The sequence below is a fragment of the Ochotona princeps genome, chromosome 23 (genome assembly GCF_030435755.1).
Source record: "Ochotona princeps isolate mOchPri1 chromosome 23, mOchPri1.hap1, whole genome shotgun sequence".
Classification (NCBI taxonomy): domain Eukaryota; kingdom Metazoa; phylum Chordata; class Mammalia; order Lagomorpha; family Ochotonidae; genus Ochotona; species Ochotona princeps.
This window is the reverse complement of record NC_080854.1, coordinates 21,641,799-21,666,882: the sequence shown is the minus strand read 5'-3', so window position 1 is coordinate 21,666,882 and position 25,084 is coordinate 21,641,799. Positions and strand designations below refer to the sequence as shown.

The following is a 25,084-nucleotide window of genomic DNA, read 5'->3' as shown; positions in this document are numbered from 1 at the left end:
TTATTATTCACATAGTCACATGTAACCACCTCCACTTTCAACATAAAGAGCTGTTCTGCCACTGTAAGCTTCATTCCCTTGTACCATGTTATTGTAGCTATGCATTTGCAACACCATCTTTAACAATAAAAGCAACATTTGTTCTCCAACTCTAGAATATTATTAATTCAAGGATGTTACTTAAGTGGGATTCTAGTCTGTATCCTTTTTAAACTGGCACTTTTCCATTCAGCATAAATTTCTTGAGGTCATCCAAGTTGACATATGCATCAATAATTCTGTATTGTTGTTGAGTAGTATTCTATGGAATGATTCTTTGAATGAAGGGCATTTGGGCTTTTTGAGTTGTTACTATTGCATTTGAAGATATGGCGACCCTTCCTACAGGTTTTTGCATGAGTGCTAGTTTTCTTTTGTAAATATTCAGGAGTATGCAATTGTCTTTCTACTTAGCATTAATCTTTTTTTAAAGGCTTTATTTTTCTTAGAAAGAAAGATTGACAGAAAGAAGGAAAAACGGAAAGATCTTCTGTCCAGTATAAAAAGTTTTGCTTCCTTCTTGTCTCATTAGTTCATTTGATTGAGAGGCAGAGAGACAAGATAGAGAAACAGCTCCCATTCACTGAGTTAATTCCCAGATACCCAAAATGACTGAGACATGGATCTAGCCTGCCAAAGCTGGGAGCTGGAGGAATTCATTCCAATTCTCTCACATTAATGGTTGGAACACAGCTATTTGAGCCACGACCACTGTCTTCCGAGTTTGTTTGAATTAGCTAGAAATTAGGAACCAGCGCAGTTTTGGAGCCAGAGCCCGTCATAGAACTCAAGCACTCAAAAATGGGATGTGGACCACTTCACTACTGTTTCAGTCTCCAAGCTAAACCACCTGTTGTTTCAATTTTAAGTCTAATTTGCTTTTGTATTTTGTGTAAGAATTCATGTATTAATACATTTGAGAAATCTTTCCATTTCTCTTTTGTACTTAGGTTTCATCAAGAAAATTAAAAGTTCCCTGTAAGATAGTTTCTTTTGCAATCTTATACAGTCAGTGAATTATGACATTAGAGATGCAAGAATTTATCTACGGCCATACCACCCTGAACACGCCCGATCTCGTCTGATCTCAGAAGCTAAGCAGGGTTGGGCCTGGTTAGTACTTGGATGGGAAATGCACGATTTATTAGTTATGACACGGTGTTTTGGTACCTGTTATCCAATCTTTTATACCCTTTCCCCCAACCATACCCCATTTACCATTCTAAGTTCAAATATTTCTTTTTCAAAGATAACATGGTATCTTTCTGTTTTCTTGCTGTGATTTTAGAATCTCAATTTCCCCTGTTTGAACTCTGTTGTGTATCTCTGTACTTTTTGTGTGATATGTGTGTGTATGCATACACATATTCCTTATCCATTCATCCATTACTGGACACCAGCTTGATTCTATAGCTTGACTGTTGTGAGTAGTGCTGCATTGAACATGAAAGTGCAACTATCTTTTTCAAATGCTGATTTCATTTCCTTTACATTTGTAGAACTGGGATAGCTGGTTCATAGAGTTATGATCTATTTTTAGTTTTCTGGGGAAACTTTCTTATAGTTTTCCATAATGACTATACTAGTATACATTCCCACTAACAGTATATGAAGAAGGTTCCCTTTTCTGCATGTCTGTGCAAGTGTTTATTTTCTTCTTGGTAGTAGCCTGTTCAAGTGCAATGAGATGGTATCTCATCGTGGTTTTGTTATGGAGCATTTATTAATTTACTTGATGGCCATTTGTATTTCTTTTGAGAAATGTCTGTTCAGGTCCTTTGCACATTTCTTAACAGGGTTGGGTTTGTTTCTTGGGTTTTTTTTTTTTTTTTTTTTTTTTTTGAGGGGTAGAGGGTTGAGTTCTTTTTTTTTTTTTTTTTTTTTTCTTCAATTCCTTAAAGATTCTTTATATGAATCATTTGTCAGAGGACTAATTTGTAGGTATTTTCTCACATCCTGTTAGTTAATCTGGTTTTTTTTTTTTTGCTTGTTTTTTTGTTACTGTTTTTTGCTGTGCAGAAACTTCTGTTTGTCTAGTTTTGCTTTTGTTGCTTGTGTTTTGGAGGTTTTATCCTAAAAACTGCCTACTATACCCACTACTTGAAATAGCTTTAGGTCTTCAGATGCTTGATCTACTTCTAGATTATTTTTGTGTTGGATGCAAAGTAAGGGGTCATCTTCTGCATATGAGTATCCAGTTTACCTAGCATCATTTACTGGAGAGACTGTTGTTACCCAGTGGATGTTTTTGGCACCTTTATGGGGAATTACTTGGCCTTGGATTTATTTTGGATAGCTCTTTGTGTTTCTGCTTATATACCAGTACCGTGCTATTTGTTACAGTTGTGTATTTTAGAATCAAGTATTTTGGTGCTCCAGCATTAATTTTTTTTGTTCAAGATTGCTTTGGATATTTGGCCCTTTTTTGTTTCCATGTGAATTTAGGATTATGTTTTCATGTTCAAAGAACAATGTCATTGGTTTTGGTTCTTAATGAGCAATTCCTTGATCTGTAAATGACTTTGAGAGGTACATTTTAATAATATTCTTCCAATCTGTGAACATGGAAATTCTTTCCTTCTCTATATCTCTTCTTAAATTCCTTGTTTAGCATTTTGTAATTTTCATTTTAAAGATCTTTCATATACCTAGCTAAATTTACTCGAAGTTACTTTATTTTTTGTAGCTACTGTCAGTAGGATTACTCTTATAATTTCTATTGTGGCAAGTTTGTTATTGGTATATAAAAAGCATACTTTTCTTGTATGTTTTGTATTCTGCAACTTTACTGAATTCATTAAGCTATTTATCTGCAAACAAATAACTTGACAAGCGCCCTTCCTGTTGTATGCCTTTCCTTTCTTTATCTTTCCTAATTACTTTAGTTGAAACTTCTAGTGCTATATTGAATAAGAACAATGAGAGTAGATAATCTTGTCACATTCCAGATCTTAAAGGAAATGCTTATACGCTCTCCATACAGTATGATGTTGACTATGGGCTCATCATGAATAGACTTTATTATGTTGTGATATATTCTTGCTATACCTACTTTGTTCAGGGTGTTTAATCATGGATGGATGTTCAGTTTTGTCAAATGCTCTTTCTACACCTATTGACAATTATATCCAGCCTTCATTTTGCCACTGTGACATTTTGTTTATAGATTTGTGTTTCAGTCCATCTCTGTAACCCTAGAATAAACAAATTGTACTTGATCACAGTGAAGTGCTTTTGGAGTTTGATTTGCTAGTAATTTTTTGAGAATTTTTGCATATATGTTCATAAAAGTTGTTGGTGCTATAGGTTATTTTTGTTTCTATATCATTGTTTAGCTTTTGGATTCAAGATAGTCCTGGCCTTGTAGATTAAATTTGGGAAGGATTCCATCTCAGTTTTCTGGAACTCTTTGGTTGGATTTGACAAATTATCTGGTTCTTTTGTTCTTTGTTAGGAGACTTTGTATGACTGATTTGATATTTAACTTGTTTCCAAGTTCAGGCTTTCTGAGCAAAGTTATTTTGAACATTTGTATACAAGCCTTTTATGAATATATGCTTCAATATTTTGAATAGATATTATAAATAGTGAAATATTTAAAAATAAGAGCATTAATAAATGAAGTAGAAAACAACCTTACAATGAATGAACCAAAGTCCATCCTTTTAAAAATTATGCTTATTTATTTATCATTAAATTTATATATTTTTTTTTATTCATTTGAAATGGCTGCAAGGCCCAGAGCTTCTTCTGGTTCCCATTTTTAGAATCCAAGCACTTGGGCCATTTGCTTTTCTAAGTGTACTAGCAGGGAACTGGAACAGAGTGGAGCATGTAGGACTTGAATCAGTGCCCACTGCATCCCAAGTGGAGACCCCACCTGCTGTGTACCACAATGCCAACCGCCCAAATCCATTCTTAAATCTTAACGTAATTGAAAAGTGCATACTAAAACTAATTTTAAAAATCACAGACTGCAAGCCAACAGTCTGAGAAATGAAAGAGCAAATTGCTACAGAAGCCACAATATTCAAATATTAATATGGTAATTTTATGATCTTACTCAAGCTCATTTTTAAAACAGAAGAAGGAATGATTTTTCACTTAGTCTTACGTGGTTGGCATAACTGATATCAAAGTTACCAGGACGTGGCATGATGACTCAATTGGCTGCTCCTCTACTTGAAAGTTCCAAGATCCCTTATAGGTGTTGGTTTGTGTCCCGGCTGCTCCACTTCCCTCTAACTCCCTGCTTGTGAACTGGGAAGGCAGTGGAGGATAGCCCAAATGTTTGGGACCCGGTACCCATTGGGAGACCCAGACTGGCTCCTGGTTTCAGATTGGGTCAGCTCAGTTCAGCTCAGCTCAGCTCATTGTAACTACTTGGGGAATGAACCAGTGGATGGAAGATCGTTATATCTTCTTCTCTCTGTAAATCTGCCTTTCCAATAAAAGTTAAATAAATCTTAGAAGAAAAAGAAAAATAAGGATGAAAAGTAGAATCATTTCCCTAAATAAAAAACATTCTTCAAAGTTCAACATTTGGGCCCAACGCAGTAGCTTCACAGCAAAAGTCCTCACCTTGCAAGCACCAGAATCCCATAGACACTGGTTCTAATCCCGGCAGCCTCTCTTCCCAACCAACTCCCTGCTTGTGGCCTGGGAAAGTAGTTGAGGATGACCCAAAGCATTGGGACCCTGCACCCGTGTGGGGGACCTGGAGGAGGCTCCTGGCTCCTGGCTTCAGATTGGTGCAGCACCAGCCATTGTGGTCACTTGCAATGGACAGAGGATCTTCCTCTCTGTCTCTCTTCCTCTCTGTATATCTGACTTTCCAATAAAAAATAAAACCTTTTTTTTAAGCTCAACATTTATTCAAGATAAAAGCTCTCAGTGGATGAAGACTTTATCTGATATAATTTTTTTTTTAATTTTACACTTAGATCATATGTAATGGTGAAATACTGTAGATGCAAGGAAAGGATACTTGTTGTCAAGCTACTAATCATATTTGTACTTTAATACAGTGATACCACTGTATGTCCTATGTAAAAGGCGGCCCTGGAAGCAGTAACCTTGGCTTTCTCCATAAGAAAATAGAAAAAGCACAACACATTCCACCCAAAGTAAGTAGACAGAAGGAAGGAAAAAAAAAAAAGATGCAGCCAGAAAACAAGGAACTAAATGCAGGAAAACTGTAATCAAAGAAGTTAGTATTAGATTCTTAAAAAAAAAAAGAAGTGGTTGAAATTGACCAGAAGCACTGTAGGATGGGCAATGTTTAAGTTTACCAGAATTCAGCATCATCTATGAGTTAGATGGCCGTAGTATGTATACATGAAAGATGGGAGATACTACATGTTAAGCCTGTAATTTTGATAACTCAGATGTAATGAGCAAACACTTGAGAGACATGAAATGATGATATTCATTAATATAAATAGATAACCTCAATAACCCTTTACTTATTAAAGAAATTAAATTTATAATTTAAAGCTTTCTCACAATGAAGACTGAAGGCCCACATAGCTTTATTGGTGAATTCCCTGGATGTTTAAACAAAAATCAATACCAAAGGAAGACAAACTTTGTCTCAAAAATTGTCTAGAACACTACCATCATATTCCCAGCAATTTCGTAAACTATGACAGGATCATTTTTTAAAGTTTATTTGTTTATCGGAAAGGCAGAGAAACAGACAACCTTCCAACTGCTGTCTCACACCTCACCCACATATCCCAGAGACAAGACTTCAAGTCTGAAGCTAGTAGCCAGGGTCTCCATCCTGGCCTGTCATGTGAGTAGAAGGAACCCAAATATTTCAGTGTCTTGTGCTGCCTCCCAGAGTGCCACATGTGTAGCAAGTTAGCTAGATCTGAGGGAGTGCTGGAATCAGGCTTTCTTGTGCAGAGAGTACAGGCATCCCAAGCGGTCCCAACACTTGTCCAATAAGGTATTTCTAAAACTCATCTGTAACTATTTAAAACTGAACCAGAACAGATTAGGGAAAGAAAAAAAAAAAAGGAAATTTAAGACAGTGATATCTAATTGCCTGATCCTTTACAAGGTGACAGCAACCAAGACAGTATGGTTATTGTTATCAAGAAATGTAAATATATTCATCAGAACAGAATAAAGAGCTAAGAAATAGAATTGCTGTTTTACAACAGTGCAAAGGCAATACAGTATAGAAAGGATACTCTTTAGCAAGCGGTGTGGAACAATAATAAAATTACATTCAAAAAAGAAAAAAACTTATTCCATAACTCACACTGCATATAAAAGTAAACTTAAATTGATTGTAGATATCAATAGAAACGTAGAACTTCTAGAAAAATAGGATAGGAACTTTGAGAATTTGGGTTAAACTAAAGTTGCTTATGTAATACCAAAAAAATAAGACAATAAACAGATAAAGTAGAGTTACATTAAAAGTTGATCTTCAGGGCCCAACGAGATGGTCTGGTATCTTAAATCCTCGCCTTGAACGCACGCGGCCCCACTTGCCACCCAGCTCCCTGCCTATGGCCTGGGAAAGCAGTTGAGGACAGCGCAAAGCCTTGGAACCCTGCACCCATGTGGGAGACCTGAAAGTGGCTCCTGGCTCCTGGATTGGCTCAGCTCCAGCTGTTGCGGCCACCTGGGGAGTGAACCATCGGACACTGTGTGTCTCCTCCCCTCCTCTTTGTTTATCTATCTGCCTTTCCAATAAAAATAAATAAATCTTTAAAAAAAAAAAGGTTGCTCTTCAGCTCTTTAAAAGATAATGGAAATTTTTAAAAAATTTTAATTGTAAGAGAACCCAGCTTGAGGAGAACCTAGAATCACATGCTGTTGTGCAATAACAGGTGTAGAATTACTCACGAAGGAAATTGTGATCAATTCTGGATGCTAACTAAATCCCTAGGGATCTGAGGCTTATCTGTTGAATTTTTTAATGTTAGTGCTATTCCTAACCAGCAAGATGTTTGGTGGAATGATAAGAATTTAAAATATGTTATGGGTAGTGCAATAACTAATTCTCCACCTCCAAGTGCCGGGATCCCATATGGGCACCAGTTTGTTGTACTGGTTGCTCCACTTCCCCTCCAGCTCCCTATTTCTGGTCTGGTAAAGCAGCAGAAGACTGCCCAAGGTCTTGGGCCCTTGCACCCAAGTGGGAGATCAGGAAGGGGCTCTTGGCTCCTGGCCTACTCTTGGCTCAGCCCCAGCCATTGCAGCCGTTAGGGGATTGAACCAACAGATGGAAGAGCTTTCTGTCTATCAATCTGCCTTTCCAATATAAATAAGTCTTTTTGACATGTTATGGGTTGAACAACACAAGAAGTTGAGATGAATATAGACAACTGAATAAAGCTGAATGCTGTGAGAAGGAGCAGAATAATTAAGCGACTGTTGGAGATGGATTTAGGATTCAGAAGATTTTTTGCTTTGTTTTTATTTGAGAAGGGATTTAACAGCATATATCTAGCTTGTGCTAGCTGGAATGATTTTGTAAGAGGGAAAACTCAGGGTGCAGAAGAGTAGAGATTTTAAAATGCTGTGTTTGAATAGTTTAAAGCAGAATGGAATGGGTGTGCAAATTATGCATAAATAATCCAAGGTTTGGGCTATTTTTTTATGTTTAACTTTTTCTAAGTTACTCTTTCAAGTATATTCTAATTCATGATCTTCGCTAATTGAAAGTATTTCCTAAAGTATCTGAAGCGTATGTTATTTTCATACTAAATCTTTGTGTATGCAAGTTTTTTAACAATCCAAAGAAAAATGTATCTGTATGTAAATGAAGTTTTACACATATATTTTTTCTTTGTTAACAGTGCTAAACAACCAGTATCAAAGAATCCACCTAACTTTTGATGCATAGACTTTAGAAAATTTGTATTTCTAGTTTTTCCATTATTTACAGTAGTTGAACGTGAGCCCTCTTGTGGCTAATTTAGTAATTATCATTTCGGTAGCTTTTTTTTTTTTTAGATTTATGAGTAAATAATTTGCAAATCTTATGTTTTGGCCATATTTGAGCTTTGATCTTAATAATGAAACTTTTTAAAATCTAAACCTCAGTTATAAAGAAACTGATTATTTGTTCAGGTCTGCTGTTCTGTAGGAGATGACATATACAATACACTCTTAATTCTTGTTAGGGGCTTGAAGATGGTCTGTTTGCAGTGTAAAAGAGAGGAGATAGAGAGTTTGTTTAGCTATTTGAAGGGGTAGATGAGGAACCCAATAATACTAAAATTTGAAAATTTTCTCCTTGACGTTTCTGTAAAGGAATGCTTAAATGATTGAATTCCTGGGCTTAGATCTATTTCTGATACAGTTTGTATTTTTGCATATTGTGATATTGGAGTTTCTGTACCGACTCTGCTGGCCTAATTGTACAATCCACTGAGACTACATAAAGAGAGGTGAAATTTTGTTAAAGTCAGTTCATATAAAGTATATATGAGGGCTATCTTTGTGGCTCTGTGGATTAAGCCTCCTACTGTGGTGCCTATATACCATGTGAACTGAGCTCTGGTTTGAGTCCTGGCTGTTCGATTTATAAACCAGCTGTCCCCAAAGGCACTTGGACCCTGCCATCCATGTGGAGACCCAGATGGAGCTCTGGCTCCTGGCTTCCAAGCCACCACAGGCCATTTGAGGAGTGAACAAAAAGCTTGTCTGAAATATTTTACTGATATTTTGATGATTTGAATTGGTTTTTGTTTCTGTCACACACCTACATATTGGTGTAGGTATTTCTCAATTTTACATCTTTTAGACATGTGGTGATATACAATTTATTTAGAGACATCTGAATTCAAATCCCAGTTCTCTGTGCTATTTACCCAAAGTATTTAGTTACATTTTTACCTTTGTAAAACAGTGATAATCTTTACAACCTTCTGATATATACAACTTTTATCACTTAAGTGCTAAAATAAAATTTGTGCTACAATATTGTCTCTTGCCTATATCATGTATTATCTGAGTAACCCTTATCAGAAATGCTTAGAATCAGAAGTATCTTAGATTTCAGATGTAAGAGTGTTTGCATGTCCGCGATCAGATTGAACCCAAGTCTAAATGCAGGATTTGTTTATGTTTCATACATACGTTACAGGCATAACCTGAAGGTCATTTTAGGAAGTCCTTTTAGTGCACCTGCACTTTGAGTACAGTGTGTCACACATATTCAGGGAGAGAATTTTCCACTTGTTATGTCATGTAAGTCATAAGAAAATTTCAGATTTTAAACTGTTTCAGATTTCTGATTTTTATGTTAAGGGTGTTTAACACATGTAATTGTTTTTAATTCCCCAAGGATCATTTGTATAACTATTATTGTAATTGTTTCCAATTTAGTCAGTTTGTGAGTTTCTAGCTTCCTGCATTAGATATTTCCAGCTATTATTAAAGGCTAGTACTGTCGTATTCTCCTAGCCTAACTTTCTGCCTCCTGTCTGCTATTCAGTCTTAACTAAAAAATTAAATTTGCTTTATCAGCAAATGGAAAAAAATTATAAACTTCATATACTGTGGCCTGAATGTTAATTTGCTCAACTTGAGTATTATTGTTTAGCACCTAGTGTAATATATTGACATACCAGCTGTGTAACATGTTTCATAATTATTTAAATGACACAGAAATCAGGTACATATATTAGAACTTTTTCATTTTTATCAGTTTTTCTGAATTGTTAAGGAATAAGCTAATCATACAAAAGTCCAAACAACAAAGATAGAAGTACATAAAATGAGGAATTCTCCAAATCTCAGAATGCACACCCTCAAAAATCATTGTTACAATTTTCCTAATACATTTTCAAAGACATACGTGCTCAAGGTTGTTTCCCTTTTCCAAACTATTGACATTTATTTGTGCTTGTGTTTAACAATTTTACACAGTAACACACAAGAACTGTGAGTTCATCATCACAAAGAGCTGAATATTATAGAAATGCTAGTGAATTGTGTTGGATACAGCTCAAAAGGTACTTATATGGTCACATGAATGTAACCTAATGCGTCATTTTAAACTGTTTTCATTATTAAGCATCTTCATTAAAACATAAGAAAAGTAGTTGATGTTAAAGAAAAGATGAAATGAAGTTTCTTTTCTGGAGAATATAAAGTGGAATTTAAAGACATTTAAATTATCAGATTAGTGAAACTGCCTGAATGGTTGTGATAGGAAGTTACAAAAGAAATGTGCATATACCTCTTGGGTTACCACTCTCACTGGAAAGCATGAAAACTAGGACTTGGGCAGACGTGGCTTGACAGAACAGTGTCCACCAGCATGTGTGTGGGCTGGTTGGTTTGATCTAGGTTTTTATGCACAGTAACATGTAGGAGATCTGAATGGGAATCGGGATAGACTGGAGTGGTCTGCTGTAACATACTGGCAAGCACGGGAACCAGGACAGGGGGCAGGCCTAGTGGGGATTATTGTGGGTCATTCCAACTAGGCTGCAGCTTCCACTGGTTTGCATGAGGGCTGAGTGTGTAGTAGGCAGGATCGGGCTGAGGTGCAACACCCATGGGATCTTGAAGAAATTAGTGGATTTGGAGCAAAGCATGAGTGAGTCTCCTAGGTAGGATGAATGTCTTAAGGAAGTACATATAGATGGGAAAATACAATGTGAATTTGGGAGGATCTGATTTCATAAACTTGATTGAGAAAATGGTTTATGTTAGCAAAGTGAGGAGAGTCATGGTTAGGCAAATTGAAGTTAAATGGTGACACTAAAATATTAATATGCTTATAAAATGGGAGCAAATTAATAGTTTTTTTGCAGTTTAATTGAATACTCCTGTCTTTTAACAATACAGCCAAGTGATTAAAAAGTCACTAGAAGTAGATTGCTTTTGAGTTTTACTACTTGCTGTTTTAGGTACTTTAAATTCCCCATCAGTTAATTTCCTCATCAATGAAATATAGAAAACACAACCTACGTAATTGGATTCATGTGTGTAAAGCACTTGACATGGTTTAAGTGATACATAAATCGTGACTATTATTGTAACATAGGTTGAGCAATAAAAGCAGACATTTTTAATTTTTATAGTAATTGAGCATTTCCATAATGGTATTGTATTTGACATTTTTTGTGTGTTTCAGTGCTTGGGAAATGGGAAGTAATGACAGCTGGCACCTGAACTAAGTACTTTTATAGGCAACACCATTCCAGAACTTCAGGATGAATGGGGATATGCCCCATGTCCCCATCACTACTCTTGCGGGGATTGCTAGTCTCACAGACCGTAAGTTTGACTATCTACTTTAAGTTGAAATGAGTGTTAATGCCTTTTAGTAAAACTGTTACAAAATGATTAGCAAGGTTGTAAGTAACAGAAAATTGTTAAAATTTCGAATTTTGAGTGATACATTATTGCCTTTGATTTTTTTGAGATATGTATGAAAGTAGCAAAATTAGTGTTGCCAGCCAGTTACAGATAAATCTTTACTTTTGTGTTTCCTCATAAAGACCCATTAAAAATTGTATGTGTTGTTAAAAGATCTTACATGATAAACAGATAAATGCAAAATTAAGCACTGAAGGTTACATAAATCTATAAGATAAATTGAAGCATGAGTTTGCTTAGTAGAAATTTATGTAGAATGTTAAAAAAAAAAATTGCAATGGCTCAGTGGCTAAAGCATCACCTTGCACGCACCAGGACTCCATAAGGGACCCAGTTTCATGTCCCGGTTACTCCTCTTCCCATCCACCTCCCTGCTAGTGAAAGTTTTAACACTTTTTTGTTAATTTCATGAAGATCCTTCACTATACATTGATTCCAAAACACTGAACTGAATTAAAAAATCTCATAAGTTTACTTTCTTTCAATTCTTTATTTTAAAGCCACATAACCTGTGCAGTATTATACAAACATTGTGCAATGTCATCACTTTCTACCTTTCCTTTTTATGCAATTCTTCCCCTTTATATTCAGGTAGAATGATAAAGGTAGATTTTGCACCATTACCAAGGTCAAAGAATTCCAAGAGCCTTAAACAATTATAAAAGACTGGCAGTATTATAAATTTTTTTTTTTAAAGATTTATTCATTTTATTACAGACAGATATACAGAGAGGAGGAGAGACAGAGAGGAAGATCTTCCGTCCGATGATTCACTCCCCAAGTGAGCCGCAACGGGCCGATGCGCGCCGATCCGAAGCCGGGAACCTGGAACCTCTTCCGGGTCTCCCACGGGGGTGCAGTGTCCCAATGCGTTGGGCCGTCCTCAACTGCTTTCCCAGGCCACAAGCAGGGAGCTGGATGGGAAGTGGAGCTGCCGGGATTAGACCCGGCGCCCATATGGGATCCCGGGGCTTCCAAGGCGAGGACTTTAGCCGCTAGGCCACGCCGCCGGGCCCAGTATTATAAATTTTTAAAGTGTCAAAGTAGGCTGTTGATACCCATGAGAAATAAACATCCAAAGTAAACATCACTAAGAAATTAGATAGGTTCACTTGTTAGACTTACTTCTTCAAAAGACAGTTTCAGTTACCATTTTAAAAACTTTTTTAAAGATTTGTTTTATATTTATTGGAAAGGCAGACATACAGAGTGAAAGGGAGACAGATGACGATCTTCAGTCCACTGGTTCACTCCTGAAGTGGCCACAACGGCTGTAGCTGACTGATCTGAAGCCAGGAGCTTCTTCAGGGTCTCACACACAGGTGTAGGTTTCCCAGGTGGTGGATGGGAAGTAGGACAGCTGGGACACAAACTGACACCCATATAGGATCCTGGCACTTGGTGGTATAGGACTAGTCAGTTGAGCCACTGCACGGATCCTCCTCCATATTTTGTTTCTTGTAATGTAAAACCTATAATGTGTTGGAGCTGAGCAGCATGATAATTATACTGTGTGCGTGATTAGAAATGAATCCCAAAACAAAGACACCTGAGATTTTAGTTTTCTTAATGATAAATTTATGGATAAATGCACAAATTTTCATTAGGTGATGAGACAATAAATGGCTGAATTTAAGCTCTTCTAGCTTATTTATTTTCTTTCCTTTCAAAATAGATGAAAAGGAAAGAATTGGTCAAGAATTTGTATCTGAAACCAGAACTCTTTTCCTTAAATTTTAATACTTTCCTATTGATATGTACTGTTTATTTTTGCATATAAGCTTTTAAAAAATATATTCCATGCCTATTTAATAAAGTCAATATTATTTGTGTGAAAATACAGGTGATTCTGAAAAATCTTACAAGAATAAATAATTCAAATTAATGAATTGTTTACCTTGAATATTGCTTAACTTTAACTGTTGTTTCGACTAGCCATGTATCAATGCAAATGAAAACTTATGCAATGAAAAACAAGCATAAATGTAAAGAAAATGAGTACAACTGTCTATTAATGACCAAATTGATGTTTTAAGCAGTTTTGTGGGGTTGATTTACTTGGAGGAATGTTTTTTAATAACTTGTTGCATCGATATTTATAATTGAATCCCAAAAATTTGTTGTTAGCACGAAAGAAATGTAGGTATAGTACTCAGTTTCTGATGATGTGATTTTATTCCATTTAGTCCTGAACCAGCTGCCTCTTCCATCTCCTTTACCTGCCACCACTACAAAGAGCCTTCTCTTTAATGCAAGAATAGCAGAAGAGGTGAACTGCCTTTTGGCCTGTAGGGATGACAATTTGATTTCACAACTTGTCCATAGCCTCAACCAGGTATCAACAGATCACATGTAAGTACGATCAAGTTTATATTTAAAATAAAGTGAAAAATTTTGATCTCACTAAGAGAATCAGTATATTCCTGGTTTTCCTTTTCAAAAGATTTTGGATATGTGGTTTATGTTTAAAATCCATCAAAATCTAAGTGAGACTGTAAACTGACTGTGACTGGATTTTAATGAGATTTAAAAGGGCGAGCGCTATTTTGAAACTATAGTTGTAACTTTATTTTTATGGACATCTTTGCGACTTTGAAAGTTGTTTGGAATCTGCAAGCTTTACAGGAAACTAAAGTTTCTATGAGGCCATCTCCCTTTTTCATAGTATTACAGAGCCACTACAATTCCTGAACACTTCGGCACTGCTGCTAGTTTTATTGGAATAGGCAGACAGTGGTTTTCGTAAGTATATTAAGAAATAAAGGAAAGCTCCATGGTAGGCTTCTACCAAGTTAGAATTAGGTTTTCCTGAAATTTACTATAACATCTGAATTGATTTGAGGTATATAGCACATTTATAAATATTTTGTACATTTCTTGAAATTTATTTTTACAACAAAAGCAGTACATATAGTATCTATAAAAGTTATCTGAAGAGTAAAGATATCTTAATGTTGCTGCTTCATATTCCACTAAATGGTGGTAGTTTTGTATCCTCCCCGCCAGTCCCATACTCACTATTTAGCAGAAAGAGACTTGGTGCTGTGGCTTGGGAAGCCTGCATCCTATCAGAATGGATTTAAGTCATAGCTCTGCTCCCAGTTCTGGTTTGCTGCTGATACACATCCTGGAAGATAACAGGTGACGGCAAAGGAGTTGTATCCATTACCCATGTGAGTGACCCAAATTGAGTTTCTGGCTTCTGGTTTTAGCCTGATCAGACCCCAGCTGTTGTAGTCATTAGGAAAATGAACCAGTGGGTAGATGATCTCTTCTGCCTTTCAAATAAATTTTTAAAAACTTTTTTGAATTTAAAAAATACTATAACCATAAACTGACTTTATATAGCTTTTTTGTTTTTTCAAAGAAAAGAGGGCCGCATGCAATAGCCTAGTGGCTAAAGTCATTACTTTGCACTCACTGGGAATCCCATATGGGCACAGGTTCTAATCCTGGCGGTACCACTTCCCATCCAACTCCCTGTTTGTGGCCTGGGAAAGCAGTCCAGTATGGCCCAAACCTTGACACCCTGCACCCATGTCCGAAAGGAACTCCTAGCTTCTGGCTTCAGATAGTCTCAGTTCTGCCCATTGCAGCCACTTGGGGAGTGAATCATTGGACAAAAGATCTTCCTCTCTGTCTCTTCTCTGTATATCCAACTTTCCAATAAGAGTAAATAAATCTTTAAAAATTTTGATGATAAAACTGATTATAATGGAGAAATTGCAGCCATTGGATGCAGTGCAGTGCTTTATTTTGAGTATATGTTTTTTTAAAGCTGATGACTAAAGTAAAAAACTAAGTGTGGATTTTCTGATGCAGAAGCCAAACTAATTGGATAAAATCAGGAAAAAGTATGATGTAATATTGTCACTCCAGAAATTCTACCATGTTTAATGTTACATTTCTTATGCCTATATATACATTCAACAGTTTTGCTTAAATATATAAATATAAATATATAAATAAATATATATATATTATATTTTGCTTATATATATAAATATATAAAGAGGTCTGGAAAATAGCACATACTTGAAGTGGCTTCAAAAAGTTAAAAACTAATTGAAAAGACAACATGGGAGTTGGCACAAGTTAATCCTCCACCTGCCAGGATTGATATCCCATATAGATGCCAGTTTGTGTTCAGCTCCTTGCTTACCGCCTGTAAAAGCAGCACAGAATGATCCAAGTCCTTGAGCCTCTGTATTCGGATGCGAGACTTGTATGAGGCTTCATCCTTCCAGCTTTGGACTGGGCCAGATCTAGCTGTTGTAGCCATTTGGGTAGTAAACCAGCAAATAGAAGATTTTCATTTCTTAGTCTCTTTTTCTCTTCCTCTGTGTAACTCTTGACTTTGCAAGAAAAATAAATACAACTTAAAAAAAAAAAAAAGACACTAATAGTCCATGAACTTTTCCAAGATCCAGGGTGTAAAGGAACACTGCTTTAAAATTGGGCTCAGGAGTAGTGTTGTGTCTAAGTAGCTTAAGCTGATGCTTGGGATGCAGGATCCCCTATTGAAATGGTGATTCCTGTTCTGATACCTCAGCTCGCAGCTTTGCCTTCAGCAAATGGTGGCTCAAGTGCCTGGGCCGCTGCCACCCACATGGGAGACTCATATGGTGTTTGTTCCAAGAGTGAACCAGCAGGTTATAGCATCTCCGCGTTGAACGCTAGCTTTATATAAAGGCCTTTACTGTTTGGTCCATTGAACCTGTCTTTATTTGATTTTATTACCACTTTTCATAATTATTTAAAGTACCATTCATTGTGAAGTTTATTGAAAATTAGTACTTCACTTAATTACTTAATTAATTAATTAATTACCCCCACTGCTGGACTTTATTTGAGAAAACAATATATGATGGGAAAAATACATCAGCTCTTGTATTTTTATCAACAGTATGCCATTAGGAGGCCATGCCCAGAAAATCAGGCCTTATTCATATTCAAATACAAAAGAAGATTCATTCAAAGCCTCTAAATCAGTTTTGCTGCATGATTATCACTTCTATACCTTTCTGTTAGTTTGAGTGTAAAATAAACTATTTTCTGTTTTAAAACTAATTGAACATTGGATAAAACTGGCAGTTGTGTAAAATAATACTTTGGGCTTTTTTTGCATGTTCATGATAAAGGGGTGGGGGAAGAAATGTTCTCCTTAGTTGTCCTATCATTTTTGATAATTCTATTTGAAAGGATTACCATCAAGACCACGGCTGTCATGTGATGTGTTAAGCTGGTGCATATCATGCCAGCATATCCCATATGGAATATATAGGCACTGGTCCATTTCTGACTGCTCCCTGTCAATACACATGGTTAAGAAGTAGAAGGTGGCTCAAGTGGTTGGACCACAGCACACAGATGAAGCTCATGGCTTTAATCTGGCCCAGCCCTGGCCTTTGTGACCACTTAGGAAATGAACCAACTGATGTTAAAAGGTCTCTCTGTGTAACTTTGCTGCCTTTCAAATAAATAATTATTTTTAAAATTTGTTTTTTGAAAGGTAGAGTAACAGAGAGAGGAAGAGGGGAAGAGACATAAAGAAGATTTTCAGTCTGCTGATTAAATCCCTAAATGGCTGGTGCTAAAGCCAGGAGCCAGCAGTCTTATTTGGATCTCCCACGTGGTTGCAGGTGCCCAAAATCTTGGGCCATCCTCCCCTGCTACCTCAAGCCCATGAGCAGGAGGTTGGATCAGAAGTGAAACAACCAGAACTGAAACTGGTGCCTGTATTGGATGCAGGCATCATCAGGTCCCAGTTTTACCTACTAAGTCGCAGAACTGACCCCAAAATAAATAATTTTTTAAAAATAAAACAAGATACCATCTTCAAAAATCCACGTGGCCAGACATCCTCAGGTGATTTGTTTTTATTTAACAGTCTTTTTCTGATAAATCATAGTAAGTTTTAATTTTTTGTGTATTTTTTCAATACCAGAGAATTGAAAGATAACCTTGGCAGCGATGATCCTGAAGGCGACATACCAGTCTTGTTGCAGGCTGTCCTGGCAAGGAGTCCTAACGTTTTCAGGGAGAAAAGCCTGCAGAACAGATATGTACCAAGTGGTGAGATTCCTATTTATTGCATTTTACAGTATTTTTTTAGTATTAGTCCTGTATCAATACTTGATTGACATGTAATTCAGTTCAAATGGCTTGTTTAACAAGCTGATCTGTTCTCTAGGAATGCTGTGTTTATATGTTGTATCAAGGTAAGACCAAGAAAGAAACTAAATATATTCTTGTAGCTTAATATGTAACTAAATTTCTTTGCAATTAAAATTTTACAATTAAAGTATTTTACTTTTGTTAAATATTTCAGAAGGCATTCATTATTCAGAGAGATTTGAAATTTTAGAAAATCAAAGAATTGATTCGGAAGAAGTATGTGTATATATAAATAAATCATGATTTTAGTACTAATATAGGATTATATTCTTACTCATCTTTAATTTATTGGATCTTCATACTATAGTAGCAGCATAAAAAGTATAATAACTATAAAAATTATGCACATAATACTTTTGCATTAGAATCGTTGTTCTGTTCTGAAGATTACAGAATGTGACATGCCCCAGTACTTGCTCAGCTCCACAGATTAAACAGTTGAGGAGGGAATAGTTTAAACCACTGAGGAAGGTGTGGCATAGTTAATTGCTTAACTGTGCAAGAATATTGCCAGATGCATTTGTGTTTACTCTATTGCAGTCACCTATGTGAAGCTTACTATTCTGTTTCCTTCTTTCTAGTTTAGTTTTCAAAATGATTAAGGTTGTTGATCTTAGGTAACTATGTGTGATTCGTGTTTTTTAAAGCAATTATGTATTTGCTATCCATTCCCCAAAATGCAGCTACAAAGAATGCCTCTGCGCCACTTAACTTTTTAGCAAAATGAGGACAGATATACAGGACAGAGTTGCACTTTCACCAGAAATCAAGCTAGGCACAGATAAGAATGGTGAAAGAAAACTAGAGTTCTCAAACTGGAGGAAAATAATGGAGATAATTGGGAAAAATATTAATGGAATCGAAGTATAATGTCTGGCAGCATGTGGTAAATATGAGGGGGCTTCAAAATGTTGATGGAAAATGGAACTGAAAGTTGTGCATTCTCCTTAATTTTTTGAAATCCCCTTCCATAATAAAAGAAATCTGCCAAGGCAACATGTATGATGTTATTGTAACCTTAATTTGGGTAGTAAAACACTCAATTAAAAACTTAATTATCCATCAGTTACATTTTTTAGTCAAAATAATATTTAATTCCTATGTATCCTACTTCTTAAAAACATGAGCTATTATTTAAAATTAATTGATTACATGTTGTGATTTGTAAAAATATTTTCCACAGTGAAACACTTAGCCTTATGAAACTGTTTCTAAGCAGAAATACATATAAATATATGATAAAGCATTCCATGTATTAAAATGACTGCCCAAAGACCTGTTGTGGTAAGCAGTGTATGGTATTTGGTCACAGATTTAATCAAGTGATTTCTAGAAGTTCTGTTCAGTTTTAAGTCTGGATTATATAATATTGAATAGGTAAATACAGTTTAAGAATAACTTTCAGGTCTTAGATTAATTATATGTAAACTGATGTTTTAGTTCATATTGCTTTTGCTTAAAATTTGTACATTACAGAGTGTGCATTTTGCTCTTCAAATTTAAAACACTGGTCCAAAAAAACCTTTTGAATGTGTGTTATTGGGGGCTGGGGGAGTTCATTGATTTAAATAATTTGCTGTTAAAGTAGCATCTGCTTTTTTGTGCACATAGGAATGATGTCTCAATACAAACTTTCTCAGAATTCCATGCACAGTAGTCCTGCATCTTCCAATTATCAACAAACCACTATCTCACATAGCCCCTCCAGGTAAAAAAAAAAAGTATATTCATACCTCATTTATTAAATCACTTATGTGGTGAATATGCTTGTGGTTATAAAGCATATGCATTTGGATGATGATGAAAAGTATGTAGTTAAATAGTTGGTATGCTTGGTCTCAGATACTAATAATCCACATGAATATTTGCCTTAAAATGTTCTATGTGAAAATACTTCACTATGCTAATGGAGGTAGTTTTTATGTTACTAATTTAATTACTATTCTGAAATAAGAAAATTCATTGTGTTGAAATTGTTTTTATAGTTAAACATTTTTTATTTGCTTGAAAGGTGGACTTAGAGTGAGAGAGCTCTTCCTACAACCATACACTCTTAATATACCAGTCTTGTCTGATCTCGAAAGCTGAGCAGGGTTGGACATGGTTATTGCTTGGACAGGAGAGAAATCTTCATCTGCTAGTTTGCTCCCCAAACAGCTGCAATTGCTGGGACTGTGCCAGACTGGAACCAGGAATCCAGAGCTTATTCCTGATCTCCCGCACGGGTACAGGGACTCAAGCACTTTGGACCATCTGCTGCTCTTTCCAAGAATCATCAGCAAAGAACTGGATCTGAAGTGGAATAGCGGATTCTTGTTCCCATGTTCATATGGGCTGGTGGCAGCCTAATGTGCTACACCATAATGCCGGCCCCATGTATAATTTATTTTAGGGAACATGGCTGTGTGTACCTTAACCACCTTGGTGCTTTTATATATGTAAATTAAATTATTTGCCTCAGTTTTTACATTAGTATAAGTCAAAGGGGTATGAGTTATGAATTATTTTTATATGTTGATTGTTTTATGAAATTTCTTTGTGTGTATGTTTATGATAAATAAAGTGTGAGGATTTCAAGGCAGTGAAATTTCAACAAATAGTATATTTATTTAATTCCTAATAACTCTTTATTTGGGTTTTGGGTTTCAGCCGGTTTGTGCCACCACAGACAAGCTCTGGGAACAGATTTATGCCACAACAAAATAGCCCAGTGCCTAGTCCCTATGCCCCACAAAGCCCTGCAGGATACATGCCATATTCCCATCCTTCAAGTTACACAGCACATCCACAGATGCAGCAAGGTAAGAAGCTCTTTATTACTTTATTAGGAATACCTAATCACCTGTGATTCCATGCAAAGTAATTTGTTTTTTACAGCAATTTACTGTATAGTTGTTAATAAACCTTTTTGAACATCCAGACTACATCATTAGAAATTGAAAACATACAGGTTAATTCAGCGAAGTAGATAATTTATTATATAGAAATTCATGATTTAGAAAGTAGAAAAGTTGAAAATGATAAAAGTGGATATAAAATATAAAAAACACCATGTTTTTGTTTGCCAGTAGCACATTTTAAACAGAAATAGTTACTAATTCCCATGTGTATATTATTGCTTTTTTTATTCTGGAGAGAGTTGAAACTTTTTTTTTTTTTTGTATCTTAGGAGGTTTATTCCAGCGGGGCAGGAACAGGGTAGAGGTGGTGGAGAGAAAAAGGGAAAGGAGAAAAGGGAAGGGAGGCCGGAAGGAGCGAAACTTTTTTTCTAAGGTTTATTTCTTGTTATTGGAAAGTCAGATTTACCAGAGAGAAGGAAAGACAAGAGAAAGATCTTACATCCTAGGTTCATCCCCTAGTGACCACAGTGACCAGAGACAAGCCAGGCAGAAGCCAGGAGCCAGGAGTTTCTGGGTCTCCCACTTGGGTGCAGGGTCCCAAGGCTTCGGACTGTTCTTGACTGCTTTCATAGGCTACTTGCTGGAAGGGAAGTGGAGCAGCAGGGATACAAACCAGTACCCACATGGGATCCCACCACGTGTGCAAGGCAAGAACTTTAGCCCCCGGGCTACCACACTGGACTGAAAACTTCTTTTGTTATAAACATTTTAATTTACAAACTTTTTTTAACGTCATTATCTGTGACAGTGATCAACTCAACTTCTGATTTCCAATAATCATTGCATTCTGACCATTTTATGTAACAATCAAAGGAGAAACTAGGAAGCAGCTCACATACTGGGAATAGATTATTTCAAAATAAGTAGTAACCTCAGTGTGAGTTCTGAACTTATGTAGGTTCTGAATCCTTACAAATTATCAATATACTCTACATACAGAAGTATGAGAAACATTTTAGGTGTAATTCATCATAAGAGAAATACTGAAAAGGTACCACTGTTTCTTTTGTTAGTGTCCACATATGTATGATTGTGAAAGACAACAAAAACTTTTACTCTGAATAATGTGCAGATATTTTTATCAAAATAAACCCAATTTGTCCAGAAGAATATTTGAAATCAGAAAATCAAAAGAGAAAGAAACTTTTAGGACTTTTCAGTAATGAGTCATTTCTTGGAAATGCTCAGATACTTAAGGACAAATAGGTCAGTAGGACAGAAAACAGTATAAAAATCAGGCAGCTTAGAGTATGAGAATGATAACATTTATAACTTTCTTCTACTGTTGTATTAGAAAAATGGTTATGCAGGAAATTTTAACTATGTACAGACAGTGCTTTACCAAAAGGCATCATGATACTTGACCTTAAGTATATCTGCTAGAAGATTCTCCTATATGAATGCCTGTTGTGAAAATTTTTTTTAAATATGAACAGCTCTATAGTTTCATTTATAATCCAGTCTACATTTAGCAATTATCTTAAATATGTCTTTAATATATTATTTATTTTCAAAGTATTATCCTAGTTTTTCAAAGTAAATTATGGAAGGCTTTCTGTGACTTTTTGTTATTGTTAAAGGAAGAATCTGAATAGCCAGTACACAAGAAAAAAATGCTTGGATTCATCCAGTGACCAAAGAAATGCAAACTAAAGTGACTTAGAGACATATCTCACCCTCAGAATGGCATGATTGTTGGCAGGGATATAGAGTATGAAAACTTTAACGTACTACTGAGAAGTACGAATGAGCGCAAGTATTCAAAAGTGATTTGTTATTTTTAATGAAATTTTTAAATGAGCAGTTTTACTCCTAGGTAGTGGTACTTAGTGTTTATATGGTACTTTTATATATGATTTATTTGTTTTTATTTGAAAGGCAGATTTTACAGAGACAAAGAGACAACAGAGAGAGAGAGAGAAAGAGAGATCTTTCATCCACTGGTTCACTCCTCAAATGGCCGTAATGGTTAGACCTGAGCTGCTACAAAGCATGGAGCCAGATGCATTCTCCAGGTCTCCCGTATGAATACAGGGGCCCAAGGACCTGGAACATATTCAACAGCCTCCCAGGCTTAAACAGGGAACTGGATCAGAAGTGGAGCAGCTGGAATTAGAACTGATGCACATATGCAGAGAATTAGCATTCTATACCAGCACATTGGGTCATGCATAAATGTTTGTAAAATGAGTCATTACAAAAATATGCATAACAGTATTGTTTATGATACCAAAATTTCAAGCAGTGTAAATACTCAACAGATGATATTTGTTAGAGTAGAATACATGTTATTTAAAATAAATTTAAAACTAGTATAATATAATATATATATCTCAATGCTGATTAAATTTTCTGTGATGTTAAAATGTACCAAACATCTGTATGTATTATTTAATAACATGCTCATTTATAGCAAAGTTCTAAAAATAGGCAAAGATAGAATGAGCTCTGTAGGGCCCGGCACAGTGGCCTAGCAGGTGGAGTCCTCACCAAGAACACACCAGGATCCCACAGGTTCTAATCCCAGCAGCCCGGCTTCCAATCCAACTCTCTGCTTGTGGCCTGAGAAAGCAGTCGAGGATGGCCCAAAGCCTCGGGACCCTGCACCCACATGGGAGACCCAGAAGAGGATCCAGGCTGCTAGCTTCGGGTCTGCACAGCTCAAGCCATTGCAGTCACGTGGGGAGTGAATCAGCACAGATTTTCCTCTCTGTCTCTCTTCCTCTCTGTATATCTGCCTTTCCAAAAATAAATAAATCTTAAAAAAAAAAAAATGAACTCTGTAGTCAAAAGTGGTTTTAGGGAAAATGTGGAATGGAACAGAAGATGGAAATGTACAGATAATTGGAGAGCATGAATGATGGCCTTCACATTTTGCTTATGTTCATGTGGCACACACAGTGTTTTACCAAACTGAATAGGCTGAATAGGAGTGTTTTATTATTCTCTGTAATTTCTGTATGTTACAAATTTTTCTTGTGTACAGCTCTTCTCTAAGAAATTCAACAGCTTATAAACTTTTAAAAAATTCTTATTAATTTCAGCATCGGTATCAAATCCCATTGTTGCAGGTGGTTTGAGAAACATACACGATAATAAAGTTTCTGGTCCGTTGTCTGGCAGTTCAGCTAATCATCATGCTGATAATCCTAGACATGGTTCAAGTGATGACTACCTACACATGGTGCACAGGCTAAGTAATGAAGTATGTAATGTATTGTTATCATTGAGGTAATAATATAAACCTTTCATTTATCATATAAACAAATATTTTTGTTCTACAATTTAAAGATGATCTATAAATGATAAAATATTCATTATGTGTGCTTTTATAGAAAATTTACCAACCCCCTCATGTAGTGAGTGGTTTTTTGAAACAGTGATTTCACTTTTAATTTAACACTACTCAACACAAAAATATTCATTTTGAATAATATGCTTTTTCTTGTTAGTACTTGAGCCTTTTTCCTCTAAACTTATATAATTTTCCACTGGAATTTAACGTTACCTTAATTTTTTTTTATGTTACCTTAATGTCATTAAAATACACCAAAAATGGACATTTCTCTTGCTTTGAATTTGGCTATGTTTTTATGTAAGTTACATGTTTCAAAAGATAACGGAGATGGCAATGGACTATACCCTCAAAACATTTACATCTTGATGGGATATTCATACCTCCTTTGACAGAAAGCAGCAAGCAAAAACGAAACATACTAGTAATGCCAATTTTCTTATTCATTGCCACATTTAGACTATTGGGTCTTTTGGATACAATTTCAGTTCTTCTAGAATATACCAAGAAGAAAACAGGAAAGTGCAGAGGAATTATGCTTATGAATTTCAACACTTTGTCAGTAATTTATGTCTTCTATTGGTTCTCTAATTTTCTGTAAAGCCTCTCCTGCTATTCAAGATATAAATTTATACTGTATTCTCAGGATGGAGATTCTTCAACAATAAGGAATGCGACATCTTTTCCCTTGAGATCACCACAGCCAGTTTGCTCCCCTGCTGGAAGTGATGGAACTCCGAAAGGTATTGCTATAATAAAATTTCTTTTAGCATATTTCATATTTCGCGTCAAAAGCACAAACTTATTAAAGGAGATACCAAAAAGTTTTTCTCTATTGTTTCACAATATAGGAAAAAAAAACTTGTTTTTAGCACATACAGCTCTTTAAATCTTCTATTTAATTATTTATTCATCTTCTACTTCCTTTATAGCACAGTAAATTGTTGGTAGTGTTCTCAGGTATACCCACTATTGTTCTGATAAGTAAATCTAAAACCAATGGTCTGAACTGTAAGTTGCTTCTGCTACTGCTGCTTTTTTTAAAAAAGATTTGTTTTATATTTATTTCAAAGGCAGATTTATAGAGAGAAAAGAGGATAAATGAAGAGTGAAAATGTCCACCTGCTGGTTCACTTCCTAAATCACCACAATGGCCAGGGCTGGGCTTCGTGGAAGCCCGGAACCAGAAGCTTATTGCTGATCTCCTATGTAGGTGCAAGGGCTCAAGCATTCGGGCCATCTTTCGCTGCTTCACCAGACCATCTGCAGCACAGTGGATTATAAATGGAGCAGCTGGGTCTTGAACCAGAACTCT

At 35.9% G+C, this 25,084-nt stretch overlaps 1 protein-coding gene across 4 annotated transcripts in view; it reads left to right on the top strand.

Annotated features, from left to right (window-relative positions):
• NIPBL (NIPBL cohesin loading factor) overlaps nucleotides 1–25,084 on the top strand; it is a 155,038-nt gene that overhangs the window by 43,804 nt on the left and 86,150 nt on the right. For 3 of the 4 annotated variants that reach the window (XM_058680018.1, XM_004583653.3, XM_058680017.1), the window contains exons 2-8: nucleotides 11,153–11,295; nucleotides 13,584–13,749; nucleotides 17,345–17,472; nucleotides 19,186–19,282; nucleotides 20,224–20,375; nucleotides 23,519–23,679; nucleotides 24,416–24,512. In XM_058680018.1, coding sequence (XP_058536001.1) covers nucleotides 11,232–11,295; nucleotides 13,584–13,749; nucleotides 17,345–17,472; nucleotides 19,186–19,282; nucleotides 20,224–20,375; nucleotides 23,519–23,679; nucleotides 24,416–24,512 — 865 coding nt within the window. In that variant the 5' untranslated portion in view covers nucleotides 11,153–11,231. The remainder of the gene's footprint in view (nucleotides 1–11,152; nucleotides 11,296–13,583; nucleotides 13,750–17,344; nucleotides 17,473–19,185; nucleotides 19,283–20,223; nucleotides 20,376–23,518; nucleotides 23,680–24,415; nucleotides 24,513–25,084) is intronic. The other variant, XM_058680016.1, reaches the window with a different exon arrangement.